The 18,290-nt window shown below is 48.5% G+C and overlaps 1 protein-coding gene across 1 annotated transcript in view; it reads left to right on the plus strand.

Moving 5' to 3' along the window:
- The window catches only part of LOC140427839 (NXPE family member 3-like), a 156,809-nt gene that overhangs the window by 90,243 nt on the left and 48,276 nt on the right, over positions 1-18,290 (plus strand). Inside the window, exon 2 of the mRNA XM_072513604.1 lies at positions 11,117-11,249. Within this exon, the coding sequence (XP_072369705.1) occupies positions 11,160-11,249 (90 nt within the window). The 5' untranslated portion in view covers positions 11,117-11,159. The remainder of the gene's footprint in view (positions 1-11,116; positions 11,250-18,290) is intronic.

Below are 18,290 nucleotides of genomic sequence, written 5' to 3' on the forward strand. Positions count from 1 at the left end.
TCTAGCCGTGGGTTCTGGCTGTCTTCCGGGCCTCCTCCGATTATCTTCAAAGCTTTCCGTCGTCACCTGGGCCTCCTCCGAAGGTCGTATCTACTCCTCCCCTGTTGCCGACTACACCAGTTGAAGGATTTATCAGTACTGCTCCCCTCCTGTCCGACTACGCCAAGTTGAAGGATTTCTACCATTGAGTTACCAGCAGCACTTTCCGATTACTGGAACTCAGCAGAAATTTAAGTTAAAACTTCCCAGGTGCCAATAAGAATTAATTTATTTGTCTTCTATAGATTACAATTTGAAAGCCATTTAAAAGGCAATTCATAGACAATTTGAAGCTTTTAAAAGAATCACAGACATTATCTTCTTGCTTCGGCAAACAGCTCAACAATAACTTTTAAAAGTCAAAGTCTGAAAATGAAATATGAAAAAGAGAGAAGGAGAGAGCTAATCAAAAACTAATCCAAATCTAAACTCCAACTAAACTAAAACACCAAAAACACACAAAACACACTCCAAATGGCGGGCCGAAACTCCTTCAGTTATACCCTTTCATATCTGTCTTAAGTCATCTAATCACACTCCAATATAATCCTAAATGGTTTGGGTTAGACTCAAACACATTTGTTTTGACGGCAAGCCGTCCATCTTCAATGTGCAACATTAGTTTTAATTGTTTCATGTCTGAATACTTGTGCATGTTATGGAATGCGATTCTGTGCTATTATCTTTACCAGCTTAAACTGGTCTTCTGCTGACTTAGCTGTTATCTGCATTGTGAACAATGGTGCCTTCATATTACTGTGGTGTTGCGATGGTGTAGCTCTGTCCTTGGTCTGACTGCACAAGTATAGTATCAAACAGTCTTGCAACTATGCTGTTTTAATCTATGATGGAATTATGCTGTTTCATGCTGTTTTGTGTCTCTGTATGTTCAGAGATGACCTGAGGTTATAAGTGAATTTAAAATGGGTATTTAAAACTGGGGCTTAATATTTATGCTTAAACAGCTATCCTTTACCTATATTAGTTGCATTAGAAATACCTGGCTTCTACACACCACCACCCTCTGTCTTCTATGTGATAGCCAGTTACTTATCAAATTGGCCAAATTTCCCTCTATCCCACACCTCCTTACTTTCTTCATGAGCTGACCATGGGGAACCTTATCAATCGCCTTACTAAAATCCATGTATACGACATCAACTGCTCTACTTTCATCTCCACACTTAGTTACCTCCTCAAAGAATTCAATCAAATTTATGAGGCAAGACCTACCCTTCACAAATCCGTGTTGACTATCCCGGATTAAGCTGCATATTTCAAAATGGTCATAAATCCTATCCTTCAGGACCTTTTCCATTATCTTCCCGACCACCGAAGTAAGACTAACTGGCCTTTAATTACCAGGGTCATTCCTATTCACTTTCTTGAACAGAGGAACAACATTCGCCATTCTCCAGTCCTCTGGCACTATTCCTGTGGACAGCGAGGACCCAAAGATCAAAACCAAAGGCTCTGCAATCTCATCCCTTGCCTCCCAAAGAATCCTTGGGTAAATCCCATCTGGCCCAGGGGACTTGTCGTCCCTCAGGTTTTTCAAAATTGCTAATACATCCTTCCTCAGAACATCTACTTCCTCCAGCCTACCTGCCTGAATCACACTCTCATCCTCAAAAACATGGCCCCTCTCCTTTGTGAACACTGAAGAAAAGTATTCATTCAATATCTCTCCTATTTCTTCTGACTCCATGCACAAGTTCCCACTACTGTCCTTGACCGGCCCTACCCTCACCCTGGTCATTCTTTTATTTCTCACAGAAGAGTAAAAAGCCTTTGAGTTTTCCTTGATCCGACCTGCCAAGGACTTCTCATGCCCCTTCCTAGCTCGCCTAAGCCCTTTTTTCAGCTCATGAAAAAAATGAAATGAATGAAAATGAAAATCGCTTATTGTCACAAGTAGGCTTCAAATGAAGTTACTGTGAAAAGCCCCTAGTCGCCACATTCTGGCACCTGTTCGGGGAGGCTGTTACGGGAATTGAACCGTGCTGCTGGCCTGCCTTGGTCTGCTTTCAAAGCCAGCGATTTAGCCCTGTGCTAAACAGTCCTTGCTACCTTCTAACCCTCAAGCGACCCTACCGAACCTTGTTTTCTCATCCTTACATACTCTTCCTTTTTCCTCTTGACAAGATATTCAACCTCTTTTGTGAACCATGGTTCCCTCACATGGCCATTTCCTCCCTGCCTGACAGGGACATGCCGATCAAGGACACACAGTATTTGTTCCTTGAACAAGCTCCACTTTTCATTTGTGCCTTTCCCTGACAGTTTCTGTTCCCATCTTATGCTCCCTAATTCTTGCCTAATCGCATCATAATTACCCCTTCCCCAATTATAAACCTTGCCCTGCCGTATGGCCCTATCCCTCTCCATTGCAATAGTGAAAGACACCGAATTGTGGTTACTATCTCCAAAGTGCTCTCCCAAAAACAAATCTAACACTTGGCCCGGTTCATTACTGTTATAACCTGCCTGCTTACCATTGGCTGAGGAATAATGACAATCCCACAATCCTGTGGGAGTATGAGCTTCTCCAATGAGGGGGCGGAGAAATCATTAGCAGACTCCCTGTATAAATAAAGCTGGCCAGTTTGGAACCAGCAGGAAGGAGTTAGCAGCAAGCGAGGTTGCTGCTGCTGTGTATTCATATGTTATTATAAATAAATGTTATTTCTTTGTACCCTTGAAACTCGTGCTGGATTCTTCGTGGCCCTCACAAAACTGGCGACGAGGGTTAAAGTGAATAGCTGTCTACACTGCTGAAGCCACCTCCCTGGATTTTTGTTGGATACAGGTTGGAAGTTGTTTTCTATTATACCATGCCTCTGTACGGACGTTTGGATGTTTTTGATGCTGCGCTGGAAAGCTGGAAACAGTACACACAATGGATGCGTTACTATTTCCGGGCAAACAATATCACCGAAAACGAGCGCCAGGTGGTCATATTGCTCACCGCCTGCGGCCCGCATACATTTGGGGTGATTAGGAGCCTTACGTACCCAGCTGCGCCGGACACCAAAATGTTTGATGAACTTGTGAATTTAGTGGGGCAGCATTTTGATCCAACCCCGTCCACGATAGTCCAGCGTTACCGGTTTAATACCGCTGAGAGGACCCCAGGAGAATCCCTTGCCAACTTTTTATCCAGGCTACGCAGGATTGCGGAGTACTGTGACGATGGTGAGACCTTGTCAGAAATGTTACGCAACCGTTTGGTTTGCGGTATTAACAATGCGGCCACACAGAGAACGTTGTTAGCTCAGCCAACATTGACTTTTCAACAGGCCATTCAAATAGTATTGTCCCGAGAGAGCGCAGAACGAGGAGTGCAGGAGATACAGGGAATGGAAGTGCATGCCTTGGGGCACAACCCATTCCATCCGAAAACGTCCCCCCGCACTCCTGCGGTACCTTGGGCGAGACGACATCCGGATAACCGCCAGTGGCCGTCGGACATTCCTCCCCGAAGGGAGCCTTCTCCAGAACCAATGGATGAGGAGCCATGTCCGTGTCAGACTTGTAGGCACCGACCCTGTCGCAGACGCCGTTCCTGGGGGCGCCAGAGGCGCCGTTGTTCCGACCGAAACTGAGACCAGCCCAGGGGCCGTACCTTCCATGTGGATGAACCTGCGGCGACTACTCCTGAGGACGTGGAGACGGAGGACGACTGCCTGCAGCTGCATTGTGTGGCAGCTCCCCGTGTGGCCCCCATTAAAGTGACAGTACTGGTCAATGGTCACCCGCTTGAGATAGAGTTGGACACTGGCGCAGCGGTCTCCGTGATCGCCCAGAGGACATTGGACCGCATCAAGCAGGGTACACAGACCCTTACAGTAACCGACACAGAGGCCAGGTTGACCACCTACACGGGGGAACCGTTGGACATTGCAGGAACTACGATGACCCCTGTTGTTTATGGATGCCAGGAGGGGTGTTTCCCACTTATCGTGGTGCGCGGCCAGGGGCCCAGCCTGTTGGGTCGGGACTGGTTGCGCCATTTGCGCTTGTAGTGGCAGCACATCCTCCAAACAGTTTCTGGAGGGTTGACTGAGGTGCTAGGACGATACCCAGATGTATTCCAGCCCGGTTTGGGGAAAATACAAGGGGCCGTAGCCCGTATCCAAGTCGAACCAGGAGCCACGCCGCACTATTTCCGGGCGCGCCCAGTGCCTTACACCTTGCTCGAGAAGGGAGAAGGGGTGCTCACTCGTTTGGAAACTTTGGGTATTATCAGGCCCGTCTGTTTCGCTGACTGGGCAGCACCAATTGTACCTGTAATGAAGCCAGATGCCACAGTTCGCTTGTGCGACGACTATAAACTTACAATGAATACGGCTTCCCGACTCGACCGATATCCAATGCCTCGCATAGAGGATCTCTACGCAAAGCTTGCAGGTGGACTCTCGTTCACAAAATTAGATATGAGTCACACCTACCTACAGTTGGAGCTGGACCCTGCTTCCCGACCATATGTAATGATTAATACACACCGGGGCCTGTATGAATATACACGATTGCCCTTTGGAGTATCCTCTGCCTGCACTATTTTTCAACGCGTTATGGAGGGCATTTTGAGAGGTTTACTGCATGTCACTGTCACTTAGATGACGTTTTGATCACAGGGACGTCGAAGCAGGAATATTTGGAAAATCTGGAGGCTGTCCTTAGACGCTTTTCGGAAGCTGGAGTCCGTTTACGTCGTGTAAAGTGCGTCTTTCAGGCGAAGGAAGTAGTCTACCTGGGTTATCGGGTGGACCATGAAGGTTTGCACCCCGTCGCAGAGAAGGTGCTCGCGATTCAACAGGCCCCCGCCCCGACTGACACTTCGCATCTTTGTTCTTTTCTCGGCCTCGTAAACTATTACGGGAAGTTCCTCCCCAATCTGGCAACTACGCTGGCCCCGTTGCATCTTCTGCAAAAGAAAAATCACACCTGGGTTTGGGGTCAGCTGCAAGAAACTGCTTTCCGGCGGGTAAAGCAACAATTCTCGTTGTCTGGGTTACTAACCCACTATGACCCTGGAAAGCCTTTGCTTGTCACATGTGATGCATCCCCGTATGGTATTGGGGCCGTCCTGTCCCACAAGATGGAGAACGGGGCAGAGCGGCCGATAGCTTTCGCCTCCCGCACATTGACTGCAGCGGAGAAAAAGTACACGCAGATCGAGAAAGAGGGCCTGGCAATGGTCTTTGCGGTGAAACGTTTCCACCAGTACATGTATGGCCGCCACTTCACTATCGTGACTGATCATAAGCCTCTGCTGGGACTTTTCAGAGAGGATAAGCCAATACCGCCCATTGCTTCCGCACGGATCCAGCGCTGGGCTTTGTTGCTCGCTGCATATGAGTATTCTCTGGAGCACAAACCAGGAACGCAGATAGCGAATGCCGACGCACTGAGCCGATTGCCTTTATCGACCGGCCCCATGTCGACCCCCACGACCAGTGAGGTGGCATCCTCCTGTGGGGGACGTGTGTGATTGTCCCGGAAAAAGGCCAGGAGCTGATACTAAGAGACTTGCACAATGGGCATCCAGGTGTGACCAAAATGAAAATGTTGGCCCGGAGTTATGTTTGGTGGCCAGGCCTCGACGCCGACATTGAGAAGGTGGCCCAAAACTGCTCCATTTGTCAGGAGCATCAGAAGCTTCCGCCGGCCGTGCCCCTACATCACTGGGAATGGCCAGGGCGGCCTTGGGCGCGCTTGCATGTGGATTTCTCCAGCCCTTTTCAATGATCCATGTTCCTTTTATTAATCGACGCCCAGTCTAAATGGCTAGAGGTGCAAAAGATGCTAGGCACAACGTCCTATGCAACAATTGAGAAGATGCGTTTGTCTTTTAGTATGCATGGCCTCCCCGAGGTGCTGGTCACGGATAACGGCACTCCATTCACCAGTGAGGAGTTTGCGAGGTTCATGAAGATGAACGGCACACGCCATATCCGCACTGCCCCTTACCACCCGGCTTCAAATGGGTTGGCGGAGCGCGCAGTGCAGACATTCAAACGAGGCCTAAAGAAGCAGTCTTCCGGATCAATGGACACGAGACTGGCTCGCTTTTTGTTTTCGTATAGGACCACCCCCCATGCGGTGACTGGGGTAGCTCCCGCAGAACTCCTAATGGGCCGGAGACTTCGCACCCGCCTTAGTATGGTTTTCCCGGACATTGGCGCAAAAGTACGGCGCACACAAGAACGGCAGGGACAGGGTTTTTCTCGGCATCAGCCGATTCGGCAGTTTGCACCCGGTGACCCAGTGTTCGTTCGCAATTTTGCTGGTGGTGCCCAGTGGGTCCCTGGCGTAATCTTTCGCCAAACGAGCCCGATATCTTACTAGGTGCAAGCCCAGGGTCGTCTCCAGCGCAAACATGTAGACCACGTTCGGTCCAGAAGACTATCCCTTCCAAAGATTCCCCGCCCCCGGAGCTAATTTCTTAAGCCGCAGAGACCAGACACAGTGGAGAGTATTCCTCACAATCTTCCTCTGGTGCCTCACTTGAAGTCTGCGCAGGTCGTTACAGAACCGCATGGAGATAGAGATGCTGACATGACGGAGGCAGCAGACTCTGACTCCGAGATGGAGACACAGGACGCATCCTCGGGCCCACAGGCCGTGGATGTACAACCGTTACACCGTTCATCACGGAAGCGCCGGTCTCCGTCTCATTACACGTCGCCCGATCCAGCACCACGTGCAAATGGTCTCCGGCCTGCGGCAAAACGAGTCCGATGCCCTCCTTCGCCAGGGTCTTCGGTGGATTCCTTGGACTTTGGGGGGGGGAGGGATGTTATAACCTGCCTGCTTACCATTGGCTAGGGACTAATGATAATCCCACAATCCTGTGGGAGTATGAGCTTCCCCAATGAGGGGGGCGGAGAAATCATTAGCAGACTCCCTGTGTAAATAAAGCTGGCCAGTTTGGAACCAACAGGAAGAAGTCAGCAGCAAGCGAGGTTGCTGCTGCTGTATATATATATATATATATATGTTATTGTAAATAAATGTTATTTCTTTGTATCCTTGAAACTCGTGCTGGATTCTTCGTGGCCCTCACAAAAAGTACCCAGTACCAAATCCAAGTACCCCCTCTTGTCGGCCTATCCACATATTGCACACACTGTACAAAAACTGTCCCATTCAAACTGTTTGACCTATAGAGGTTCCAATCAATATTTGGAAAGTTAAAGTCACCCATGACAACTACCCTGAGACGTCCACACCTATCCAGAATCTGTTTTGCAATTTCTTCCTCCACATCTCTATTACTGTTTGGGGGCCTATAGAAAACTCCTAACAACGTGACCACTCCTTTCCTATATGCCTGCTAAACTGTGATTAAGGGGTTAACAGCTGGGCAGGCTGCGATGTTACTCATGGTCTGTTTTTAGACCTATCTCTGTTTTTTAGTTTAATTTTATATTTCTGCTCTGAATTTGTTGCTCTGACTGGCTTCCTGAAGCTTTGCTCCAAGGACTTTGTGAATAAATCTGCAAGCCCCCAAGCGTTCATCATAGATTCCCTCCAGTGCAGAAGAAAACCATTCGGCCCATCAAGACTACATCGATTCTCTGAAAGAGCACTCTACCTCAACCAAATCCCCCACCCTATCCCCGTAACTCCATCTAACCTGCACATCTTTGGACTGCAGGAGGAAAGCGGAGCACCCGGAGGAAACCCACTTGACATGTGTAAACTCCACACAGACAATCACCCATGGCCGGAATTGAACCCAGGTCCCTGTGAAGCAGCAGTGCCAACCATTATGCCACCGTGCCGCCCGAGAAGGTGGGGCCTTCATGAATAACCTCAGCCGGTACGGGAATCAAACCCATCCATGCTGTTGCCCTTGCTCTGCATCACAAACCAGCTGCCAGCCAGCTGAGATAAACCGGCCTCCAATAATTTTATGAACTTTATTAATAAATGACACTGACCTGTATGTGGATTTTGCTTAATTGGAATTTTAGAAGTAGATGGGAAAGTAAGCTCAAAGACCTTTCTTTATCTTTCTTTTAAGAACTGTTTAACTGTTAATTGAAAAGCTGCTTTTTCCTTGGATGTTAAGGGGATTACTCCTGTATTTATAATAAAGTTTGTTTCAATACAAAATAGCCCTATCTGTCAGAGGAATCCCTTGACTGGAAGTGATGGAAATCCCTTGAGTGAGTGAGATGAGTCTGTTGAGTGCGTTAGTTGTAAGTGATGAGAAGAGTGACTTACCCTGGCGGAATGGGCATCATTCATCCTCTCGGACATAATTCATCCTCTTTGGGCACTGGAAAGCTGCCCTTTTTGAGCACCTTGGTGCTGACCACCCTGCCACCACCTCCCATGCTGGATTAGTGCCCTTGCATGGTGGTCTTTGCCCAGAGTGGGGGGTAGGACACTACGTAGGGCCTGCATTGCATCTCGTAGGTGCCACAAAATTTAGAAGCAGCATGTAAGTCAACAGCACGGGGTAAATTCCTCTACCAGTTGAGGTTATCCATGAAGGCCATGCCTTCTCAACCTTATTCCTCGCCCTAGGTGTGGTGACCCTCAGGTTAAATCACCACCAGTCAGCTCACTTTCAAAAGGAGAGAACAGATTATCGTGCTCGGGAACTATGGCAACTTTCATTTCATTTCATTCCTTGAGGAATGCTAGCTCTGTACAGGAGCGGCTTTTAAATATGGCGTCTGGATTACAGGAGCTTTGAGGTCATTGCGCGACAAGTGAATTAGACGCCTCCCAAGTTGGCGGAGACCAGCGCTAACCGGCACTCGTTCGGGGTCTCCGAGGCATGGGGGTTAGATCCTGCACCTTCGGTAACTCCGGCGAGTGCATATTCAAGTGTGCCTTTAATATGCAAATCTAGGCCCCACCTATTGTGCGCAGGGTCCAGATCACGACGTCTCAGGAGACCCTGTTAGATCTCGCGAGGCTTGGAGAGCCGGGTAAATCGTGCAAGAGGCCCCTCATGAGATTTACTGGCTGCGTTGTGCCCTGGGTTGGGCGCGACATGGCCATTAGAATGCACCCTATACCTCTGCAAAGAACGGGAGCATTCCATATGCCTTTTTCACAACCTTGTCTACTTGAGTTGCTGCCTTCAGGGATTTGTGTACTTGTACGCCAAGCTCTCTCACTTCATCTACCCCTCTTAGTATATTTCGATTGATAGTGTACTCCCTATACATCATGAAATCTTTTGTGATTTGATTTCTCCTGCTCTTCAACCAATCATGGAGCTTCTTATTTGATCATCAGGCCCCATCTAAGGTTACCATCCTTGGCTGGACATATTCCGGGAGAGGTGAGTGGAAGTGCCATCCAGTGGAGGTGTAGCGTGAGCAGGTTCTAGGTTTCTAAGTTGGCTGCACAAACAGAGACAGATAAATACAAAGTCTACCTCGCCTCCTCTTCCTGCCATCGATGCCATGATAATTGGCATGGCGGAATAGATAATGGAAACATCAGCAACAAGAAAATCTCAAACTCAGCTAACCTGCTGCTTACCCCCTGTCGCAGCCGTATCCAGCCATTACTCTCACCCTTCATCTCAACTTCTGACTTTACACGTGACAAGTCGCGTCACCCCCGGGCTGACTGCCCAATTTCCAAGATGGCTTCACGGCTCCTCCGATCCCCACAACAGCTATTACGCTAGCTTCACATTTTATAAATAGGTCTAAAGGGGGCTCGCATGACCGCTACTGGGGAGCTGGCAAGATCACGGGACGGCGTTCGATAGGGGGCCCCTTCCGTTAATAAGATGGAGATTGGCCTTAATTGGTGATTATTGGTTTCTCGCCATGGATCCGGATCTCAGCAACGGGAGTGGGCAGGTTAGATCGGAAACCGACCGGTGCCCGGCACGGCTCCCGATTCTGGCCTCTCCCGTGATCTAACCGGCTCGCCCGTATTTTGCGCGGCATGATGCGGCCGTTAGACCGTGCTCTATGTTTCACAGCCAGCGTGGGAGGGCCCTCCATCTTGTTTTCGGGTGACGGTGGGAGGGCGCCGGATGACAAAACTTGTCGACCAATCTGTCCCAACTCACTTATGTCAAAATCTCCCTAAAAATTTTTATTTATCCACTGGGATATCGATGCCGATTCCAGCAGGATCCTGGCCATTCTGGGAGGGTTGACAACTTGAGCCCCATCACCTCCTTCCAATGGCTCTGAAGCTCTTTTTTTTCTTTCTTTCTTCAGCTCTGATAAAAGGACATCTCGACCTAAGCCTTGTTTCTCTCCACATGTGCTGCCCGTTCTGCTGAGAATTTGCCGCATTTCATGTTTTTACCATAATTCTTTCTCTTTTCCCCCTCTGAATTAAACGGATGGAAATCTCCCCTCTGCAATTCCACTCCTCACTCACACCATTATTGTGAGAAAAACCTTCCCCCCCCCACCACCACCACCACTCCAGCAGACCACCCAACCATCCCCTACATCCCCAAAACACCCCCACCCTCCCCACCTCATCCCCTACCACCAATACTGAGATGAACATTCGCACAACCAAGTAGAAACAGACTCTGGGCCGATGTAGCTCTCCACATCCACTGAGAAGGTCATTGGCTCTGGCACAAGCCAACTCTCAGACGAGAGCAACATCTCCCCGTACGTGCATTCACATGCACAGGAAGAACTGGGGCTTGGAAATACTCACAATCCACAACACACCCTGATTGATAAGACCCACAGTGTCTCTTCTCTTTTGCCCCGTAACCTCCTCATTTCTCCTTCTTACCTCTGCAACCGTCCCATCTGTCCATTCTCTCTGCATTTGCTTTCCTCTAATTGGTGTTTACTGGGCCTGTTAGCTTGCATTTCTCTGTGATTATAGGTTAGTAATTTACTAATAGCTGAAGTAAGACTGACATGTCTGTAATTATCTGTTGCATCCCAGTTCCCTTTATTTTTTAACAGGGGTCCCACATTTCCCAGCCTCTCTGGCATAATTTTACTTGGCAGGGCATCCTGTGAACTGATAATCTGTTGGGATTCGCGAATGAAAACTGTCAAGTCCCAGTGATTTCTTGATAATAACTTTACCTCATTATTTTGTGTGGCAGGTAAACAGACTGGTTATGGATTAATGCACACTGGCCTTTCAGTATGGTTCTCCCCTTCTCCATGCATCGATCCCACTTCGCATTGCTGTTTTTGGTGGCACTGCTGCTGATTCTATACTTGTACAACACAAAGGTAAGTGGAGCGGTATAGCCAACATGTTTAGAGTAAAATAATCATGGTCACCGAGGTTCAAAGTAATATTCTTTAAAAATGGGATGGTTTGTTGCTCATGGACCATTTGTTTCAATTATCAATGCGATCATTTTGTTTGCTGTCTTTCTAAACTGTAACTTCATTGAAGCCTACTTGTGACAATAAGCGATTATTATATTATTATTATCTTCCTACTGAGAGCTACAATAGAAATAAGAAGTGACGGGTTCAATTCATTGTACAGAGTGTCCTTTTATGCTGCAATTAAATAGCAATGACCTGATCTTTTTCATTCATTTATTGGATGTGGGTGTCGATGGTAAGGCCATCATTTATTTCCCATCCCTGCTTATTCTTGTGACGGTTGAAGTGATCCACACCGCCGTAGTCCATGTGGCATAGGTGTACCCTAGTAGTGTGTTAGGTGGGCGGTTCCAGGATTTTGACCCAGTGAATGCAGAGTCGTGCGTGACTATGAGGAGAACTTGCAGGTGGTGGTGTTCCCAATGCACCCACTGCCCTTGTCTTTCTCGGTGATAGAGATTGCGGGTTTGGAAGGTGGTGTTGCTGAAGTCTTGGCGAGTTGAGGCTGTGCATCATCTAACCACAAGTTCGGAGAGAGTATACAAGAAGAAATATTGGGTGCTTGTGATAAAGGGACAGCAATAATCCTGCGTTATTTCAATCTACATATAAACTTTAAAAATCAGATTGGCAGTAGTAGCCTGGATGAGGAGTTCATAGAATGCTTTCGAGATAGTTTGTTAACGAAGCACATTCTGGAGCCGACTAGAGAGAAAGTTATATTAGACTTAGTATTGTGTAATGTGACGGGAATAATAATGGCCTCAGAATACAGTACTAGGTAACAGCGACCACAATATGATTGAATTTTACATCCAGTTTTAAACTTATATTAGGGCAATTATGTTGGCATGAAAGCTGAGCTAGCTGGGACCCAGAGAGATATGGTGGAATATGGTGGATATGGTGAAAAATTCTAAGGGAAGGAACTACCATTGGCGATTAACTAAAGAATTAAGGAAAACATCAAACATAACGAAAAAGCATTCAACTGTGCAAAAAGGATTCACAGGCCAGATGATTGGTCAGGATGTAAGGAATGCCAGTGAATGACTAAAAGGTTAATCAGGAGAAATAAGTTAGAATATGAGCGGAGCCTAGCTAGAAATGTAAAAACAGATAGCAAGAGTTTAGACAGGTATTTAAAAATGAAAAGAATAGGTAAAATGAGTGTTTCTTCTCTAGAGGGTGACAATGGGAAGTTAGTAGTAGATAATAAGGAAATGGTGGGCGAATTTAACAAATATTTTGCTTCTGGTCTATCGAGGATACAAAAATCATTCCAGTAATAGCCATAAATTAAGAGGTGGAAGGAAGAGGGGAACTAGGTGAAATTAGAATCACTAATGAAGCTGCACCTATACAAACTGATAAAGCTGCGGGTTGACAAGTCTCTGGGTTCAGATGGATTTCATCCGAGGGTCTTCAAAAGGGTGGTTAATGAGGTAGTGTCAAAAATTGGCTAGACTCTGGAAAGGTTCAATCAGACTGGAAAGTAGCAAATATAACCCCTCTATTCAGGAAGGGAAGGAGGCAGAAAACAGGACACGATAGACCAGTTAGCTCAACCTCTGTTGAGTTGAAGGTGTTAGACTCAATCATTAAGGAGGTTATAGCTGGACAATTAGAGAGTGCAAGATGATCAGGAAGAGTCAACATGGCTTTGTGAAAGGGCAATCATATTTAATCAATTTATTGGAACTCTTTGAAGGAGTAACATGTGTTGTGGATAAAGGAGAGTCTGTACACATACTGTACTTGAATTTCCAGAAGGCATTTGATAAGGTGCCTCATTAAAGGCTATTGAAGAAAATATAAGTTCATTGTGTCGGAGGTAACATATTAGCATGAATAGAAGATTGGCTGGCAGAAACCAGGGCCTTTTTCTGATTGTCGGGATATGATGAGTGGAGTCCTGCAGGGGGTCTGTGCTGGGGCCTCAAATTACGAGGAAAGGTTAGACAGACTGGGTTTGATCCACTGGAGTTTAGAGAAGTGTGGGATGACCTGATTGAAGTATATAACACCCGGAATAGTCTTGATAAGGTGGGTGTGGAAAGGATGGGTGCGATTCTCCCCCAAGATTTCAAATTTAATTTGTGGCGGGTTTTTCAGGGAGTTTCCCGCCGGCTCTACTGGCGAGTTCCCCACCGCTATTCAATGACGCTTAGGGCTGGATTCTCCCGTCCCACAGGCGAGCCACCTACAATGGAGAACTCCATTGACCTTAGTCACTATTTGGGGCCCTGGGGAGTTTCTCACCGGTTTAGCCCTCACGCAGAATTAGTTTTAGCGCTGGGGAGCTGAACTCAGAGATCGGGCCACCATTTTGAAAGGGTGCCCCGATATCTAAGTGAGCTTGTGGGTCCCCCACCCCTCGGCAATGTTATCCCCCACAAAGATGGACACTACCCCAGACCCCCCAAGTGAGGACACCCTGCTATGGGGTCCCTGGGTATCCCCTTTCTTCAGGCCTCCCAAGCCTCCTAACAGCACCCCTCCCTTCTAGCACCCGCACCAATCACCCCTCCTACCTCCCAGAGCCCCTACTTACCTGCCCTGCACTCTCGCACCCTTCAAACTCCCCTCTACCCGAATTTTATGGGCATGGCCCCTTCCCTCCTTGACCCTTGGCAGTGCCACCCTGGCACTCAGGCACACTTGCACTGCCACCCGGGCACCCAGGCAGTGCTACTGCTGGCTTGGCAGTGCCATGCAGGCACCTTGGCAATGCCAGGGTGGCAGTGCCAAGGTGTCTGTATTCCAGGAGGTGGCCTGGAATACGGACCCTAACCACTCAGGGGTCTACAATGGCTCGGGAGTTCCTACAGGTGCCGTCCTGCCTGATCCACGTTTGTGTGGACCAGCACTGATTGGTGCCCAGCTGCAGGCTCCCTAGGGAGGCCGAAGAATCGAGGGAGGCCTTTGCATCTTATGTGAGTAGGTCATAAGTAGGTTTACGACCTACTTCCAGGAGCGGCACTTGGTCATGCATGTTTGAGGCGGATTTCCAACTCCAACGTCTTGCGGGACTTCGGAGAATCCTACAATGGAGAACTCCATTGACCGATGTTTCCTCTTGTGTGTGAGTCCAGTACTAGGGGAAATTACGAGTCGCCCTTTTAGGACAGAGATGAAGAGAAATTATTTTTTCTTAGACAGTTGTGTGGCTTTGGAACTCTCTGCCTAAACAAACAAAGAGCTTTATTTAGAAGATGTTAACACTACAGGCTGCAATGTCACACAGCCCGTTTGCCCGTGGACCCGATGTAGAGGCAGAATTAGAATGGCTAGTCAAAACGGGAACCCTTAAACCTGTTAACGTGAGCGATTGGGCCATGCTGATCGTGCCGCTGATGTCATCATAGGTTGCGGAGATGTTCCACCTCATTCTTTCCAGTAATCAAGATGTCATCTAAGTAGCACTGGTATCAGTCTAATCCACTTAAAATTTAGTCCATATCTCATTGGAACAACGCTGGTGCGGAAATGATGCCAAATGGTAGTCTTTTATATTGAAATAGCCTTTTGTGTGTTGCAATTGTCAAGGACACTTGTGAATCTGGATCCATGTTCATTTGAAGATATGTGTAGTACCCTCAATAACGACACGAGAGTATGGAATGGTAAATGAAGGCTTTAATAAGCAGAGAACTAGCCAGTTACCGAGATGTGTGCTTACTGAGTGCCGCCTGCAGGGCGCCACCTTATATACGGCTCCTTGGTGGGCGGAGCCAGAGACTGAGTCCCCCAGGGTTCCAAACCCGGTCTTAAAGGGGCATCATCTACATGGTGTTAAGGGTACAGTAACCATTCATCACAATATGCATGATTGAGGTCAATTATACTGAAGGGATGGCCTCCAGCCAACACAACAATAAAACATCAATCAAGGGCAGACGTACTGCTCTGCACATAATACAAGATTAATAGTGACTTTAAAATCGCAACAAATGAGTACAGAGCCGTATTTTTGCATCACGGGCACGATCAGTAAAGGTTTGTTTCACCAGCAACAGTCAGTACCTTTAATGACAGTTCATCATCAGACTGCGAATCGAGTTTCTTCTCGCGTCCTTTTTGTGCCACGTGGACACTTTTTCCTTTATTCAGTTTCTCATTTGGCTTAGTCGGCTGCTGTTATTTGCAACTTTTGCCTGAAGCTTGTTCCTTTTTCCAACAGGCCTGTTCAATGTGGCCCTTTCCGCCACAGTTCCTGCATATGATTTTTTTGCACCAATAATCTGCTCCTGAGCGTTCTGTTTTTGCACACCTATGACAAGTGAGAGTCTGTGTCAGTGCTCAAGTTTCAGCTGACATCTTGTGAATTCTTGTGCTTGAACTCAACTGTTGAGCTTTCTTGGCTGCTAACTCCATGGATACAGCAACTTCCAAAGCTTCCTTTAAGGGAAGGTTGCTTTCAGTTAACAACCGCTTTTGAATAGCTTCACTCCTTAAACCACAGAACCACAGGCTAATAGAACAGCATTGTGGATAGCACAATTGCTTCACAGCTCCAGGGTCCCAGGTTCGATTCCGGCTTGGGTCACTGTCTGTGCGGAGTCTGCACATCCTCCCCGTGTGTGCGTGGGTTTCCTCCGTGTGCTCCAGTTTCCTCCCACAGCCCAAAGATGTGCAGGTTAGGTGGATTGGCCATGATAAATTGCCCTTAGTGTCCAAAATTGCCCTTCGTGTTGGGTGGGGTTACTGGGTTATGGGGATTGGCTGGAGGTGTTGACCTTGGGGAGGGTGCTCTTTCCAAGAGCAGATGCAGACTCGATGGGCCGAATGGCCTCCTTCTGCACTGTAAATTCTATGAAACAAAGAGCAATACAGCATAGAAACAGGTCCTTTGGCCCTCAAAGCCTGTACCAGTCATAATACTAATCTTGGCCAAAGCCCTCAGCACCTCCTTGTGCCATATCCCTCTATACCCATGCTATCCATGTATTTGTCAAGAAGAGAACAAAGAAATTAATCTATCGCTGATGGTATCGTTTAATACATCCCCGAATTCACAGTGCTCACCCTGTCATTTCAGGGTAACTACAAATGGTGCAATCGATTCACCTACTTCTTGATTGCGCTAAACCTTTCTGTGATGATTAATGGTTTTGGTGAATAGTGACCTTGCGATATTTTCACCAAGTTTTTGTGCCTGGCTTTTCTGGGGGAGGTGGTGGCATAGTGGTATTGTCACTGGACTAGTAAAGCAGAGACCCAGAGTAATGTTCTGGGGACCCAGCTTCAAATCCCGCCACGACAGGTAGTGAAATTTGAATTTAATAAAAATCTGGAATTAAAAGTCTAATGATGACTCACAAATGTCCTTTAGGGAAGGATTGAGGCATGATCAATTTGACTGGAGACAAAGTTGAATCCAAACCGAGGCTTTATTAGTGTCAGATGTGTGGCCTCCCACAGCTGCTGATTAAATGGCTGCGAGCTGGAGGCCACGCATATTTATAACCCGGCTCCTGGGCGGAGCTAGCATGCAGGGGCCACAGGTGAACCTGTCGTGCAATGTGGCAGATGTCACATTGTCTAGATACGGAAACGTGGCCCCCAAGCCGTACCGGTCGACTAATCGGTCCATTTCCCTTTGGAAGACCGGAACCCCATTGGTGACGCCGAAGGGGACCCTAAGGGAGTGATATAGCCGGCCGTCTGCCTCAGAGGCGGTGTATGGACGGTCCGATTTACGGATGGGGAGCTGGTGGTAAGCGGATTTCAGGTCCACTTTTGAGAAGACCTGGTACTGTGCAATCTGGTTAACCATGTCAGATATGCGTGGGAGGGGGTACGCGTTGAGCTACGTGTACCCGTTGACGGTCTGGCTGCAGTCCACGACCATTCGTTTTTTCTCCCCAGACTTAACCACTACCACTTGAGCTCTCCAGGGGCTGTTGCTGCCTCGATGACTCCCTCCCGAAACAACCGCTGGACCTCGGACCTGATGAAGGCCTTATCCTGGGTGCTGTACCGTCTGCTCCTGGTGGCGACGGGTTTGCAATCTGGAGTTAGATTGGCAAAGAGGGAAGGAGGATCGACCTTTAGGGTCGCGAGGCCGCACACAGTGAGGGGTGGTAAAGGTCCGCCGAATTTAAGGGTCAGGCTCTGGAGGTTGCACTGAAAATCCAGGCTGAGGATAAGTGCAGCGCAGAGGTTAGGGAGGATGTAGAGGTGAAAACCGTGGAACTCTACGCCTTGGACTGTGTGCATTACCGTGCAGTACCCCCGGATCGCTACGCGATGGGATCCAGAGGCCAGGGAGGTACTTTGATTGGTAGGGTGTACCTTAAGGGAGCAGCGCCTTACCATATTTGGGTGTACAAAGCTCTCGGGGCTCCCGGAGTCCAGTAGGCAGGAGGTCACATGGCCGTTGACTTTCACGCTGGTGGATGCGTTGGTCAGGTTATGTGGTCAGGACTGGTCGATTGCCATGGAGGCGAGCCGTGGTTGATCATCGGGTAGTGAGACGGCCGTTGAGTTGGGGTCCTGAAACGCCGTTGGTATCCATGTGCTGCGGGGTGGACAAGATGGCGGCGCCCGGGGGTCCCGGGGATCACAAAATGGCGGCGCCAATGGAACGCACGTTGCGGGGGTGGAGCAAGATGGCGGCGTCCATGAAACACACGTGTTGTGCGGGGGAGAAGATGGCAGCGCCCATTGCTTGCACATGGCCTGGGGAGGAGAGGAGGATAGCGGTGCCCATTGTCCGTGACCGGGGGGGTTGGGGGCGACCACTGCTGCTGAGCAGACCTGGCACACCGCTGCGTATTGGCCCTTCTTCCCGCAGGCCTTACAAAGGGCAGCGCGGGCCGGGCAGCGTTGGCGGGGGTGTCTTTGCTGGCCGCAAAAATAGCATCGGGACCCCCCGGCGTATTGGGTGGGTAGTGCCCCTGCTGGGGCGGCTGCCTGTGGGGCCTATGAAGC

Source organism: Scyliorhinus torazame, chromosome 8, assembly GCF_047496885.1.
Source record: "Scyliorhinus torazame isolate Kashiwa2021f chromosome 8, sScyTor2.1, whole genome shotgun sequence".
Classification (NCBI taxonomy): domain Eukaryota; kingdom Metazoa; phylum Chordata; class Chondrichthyes; order Carcharhiniformes; family Scyliorhinidae; genus Scyliorhinus; species Scyliorhinus torazame.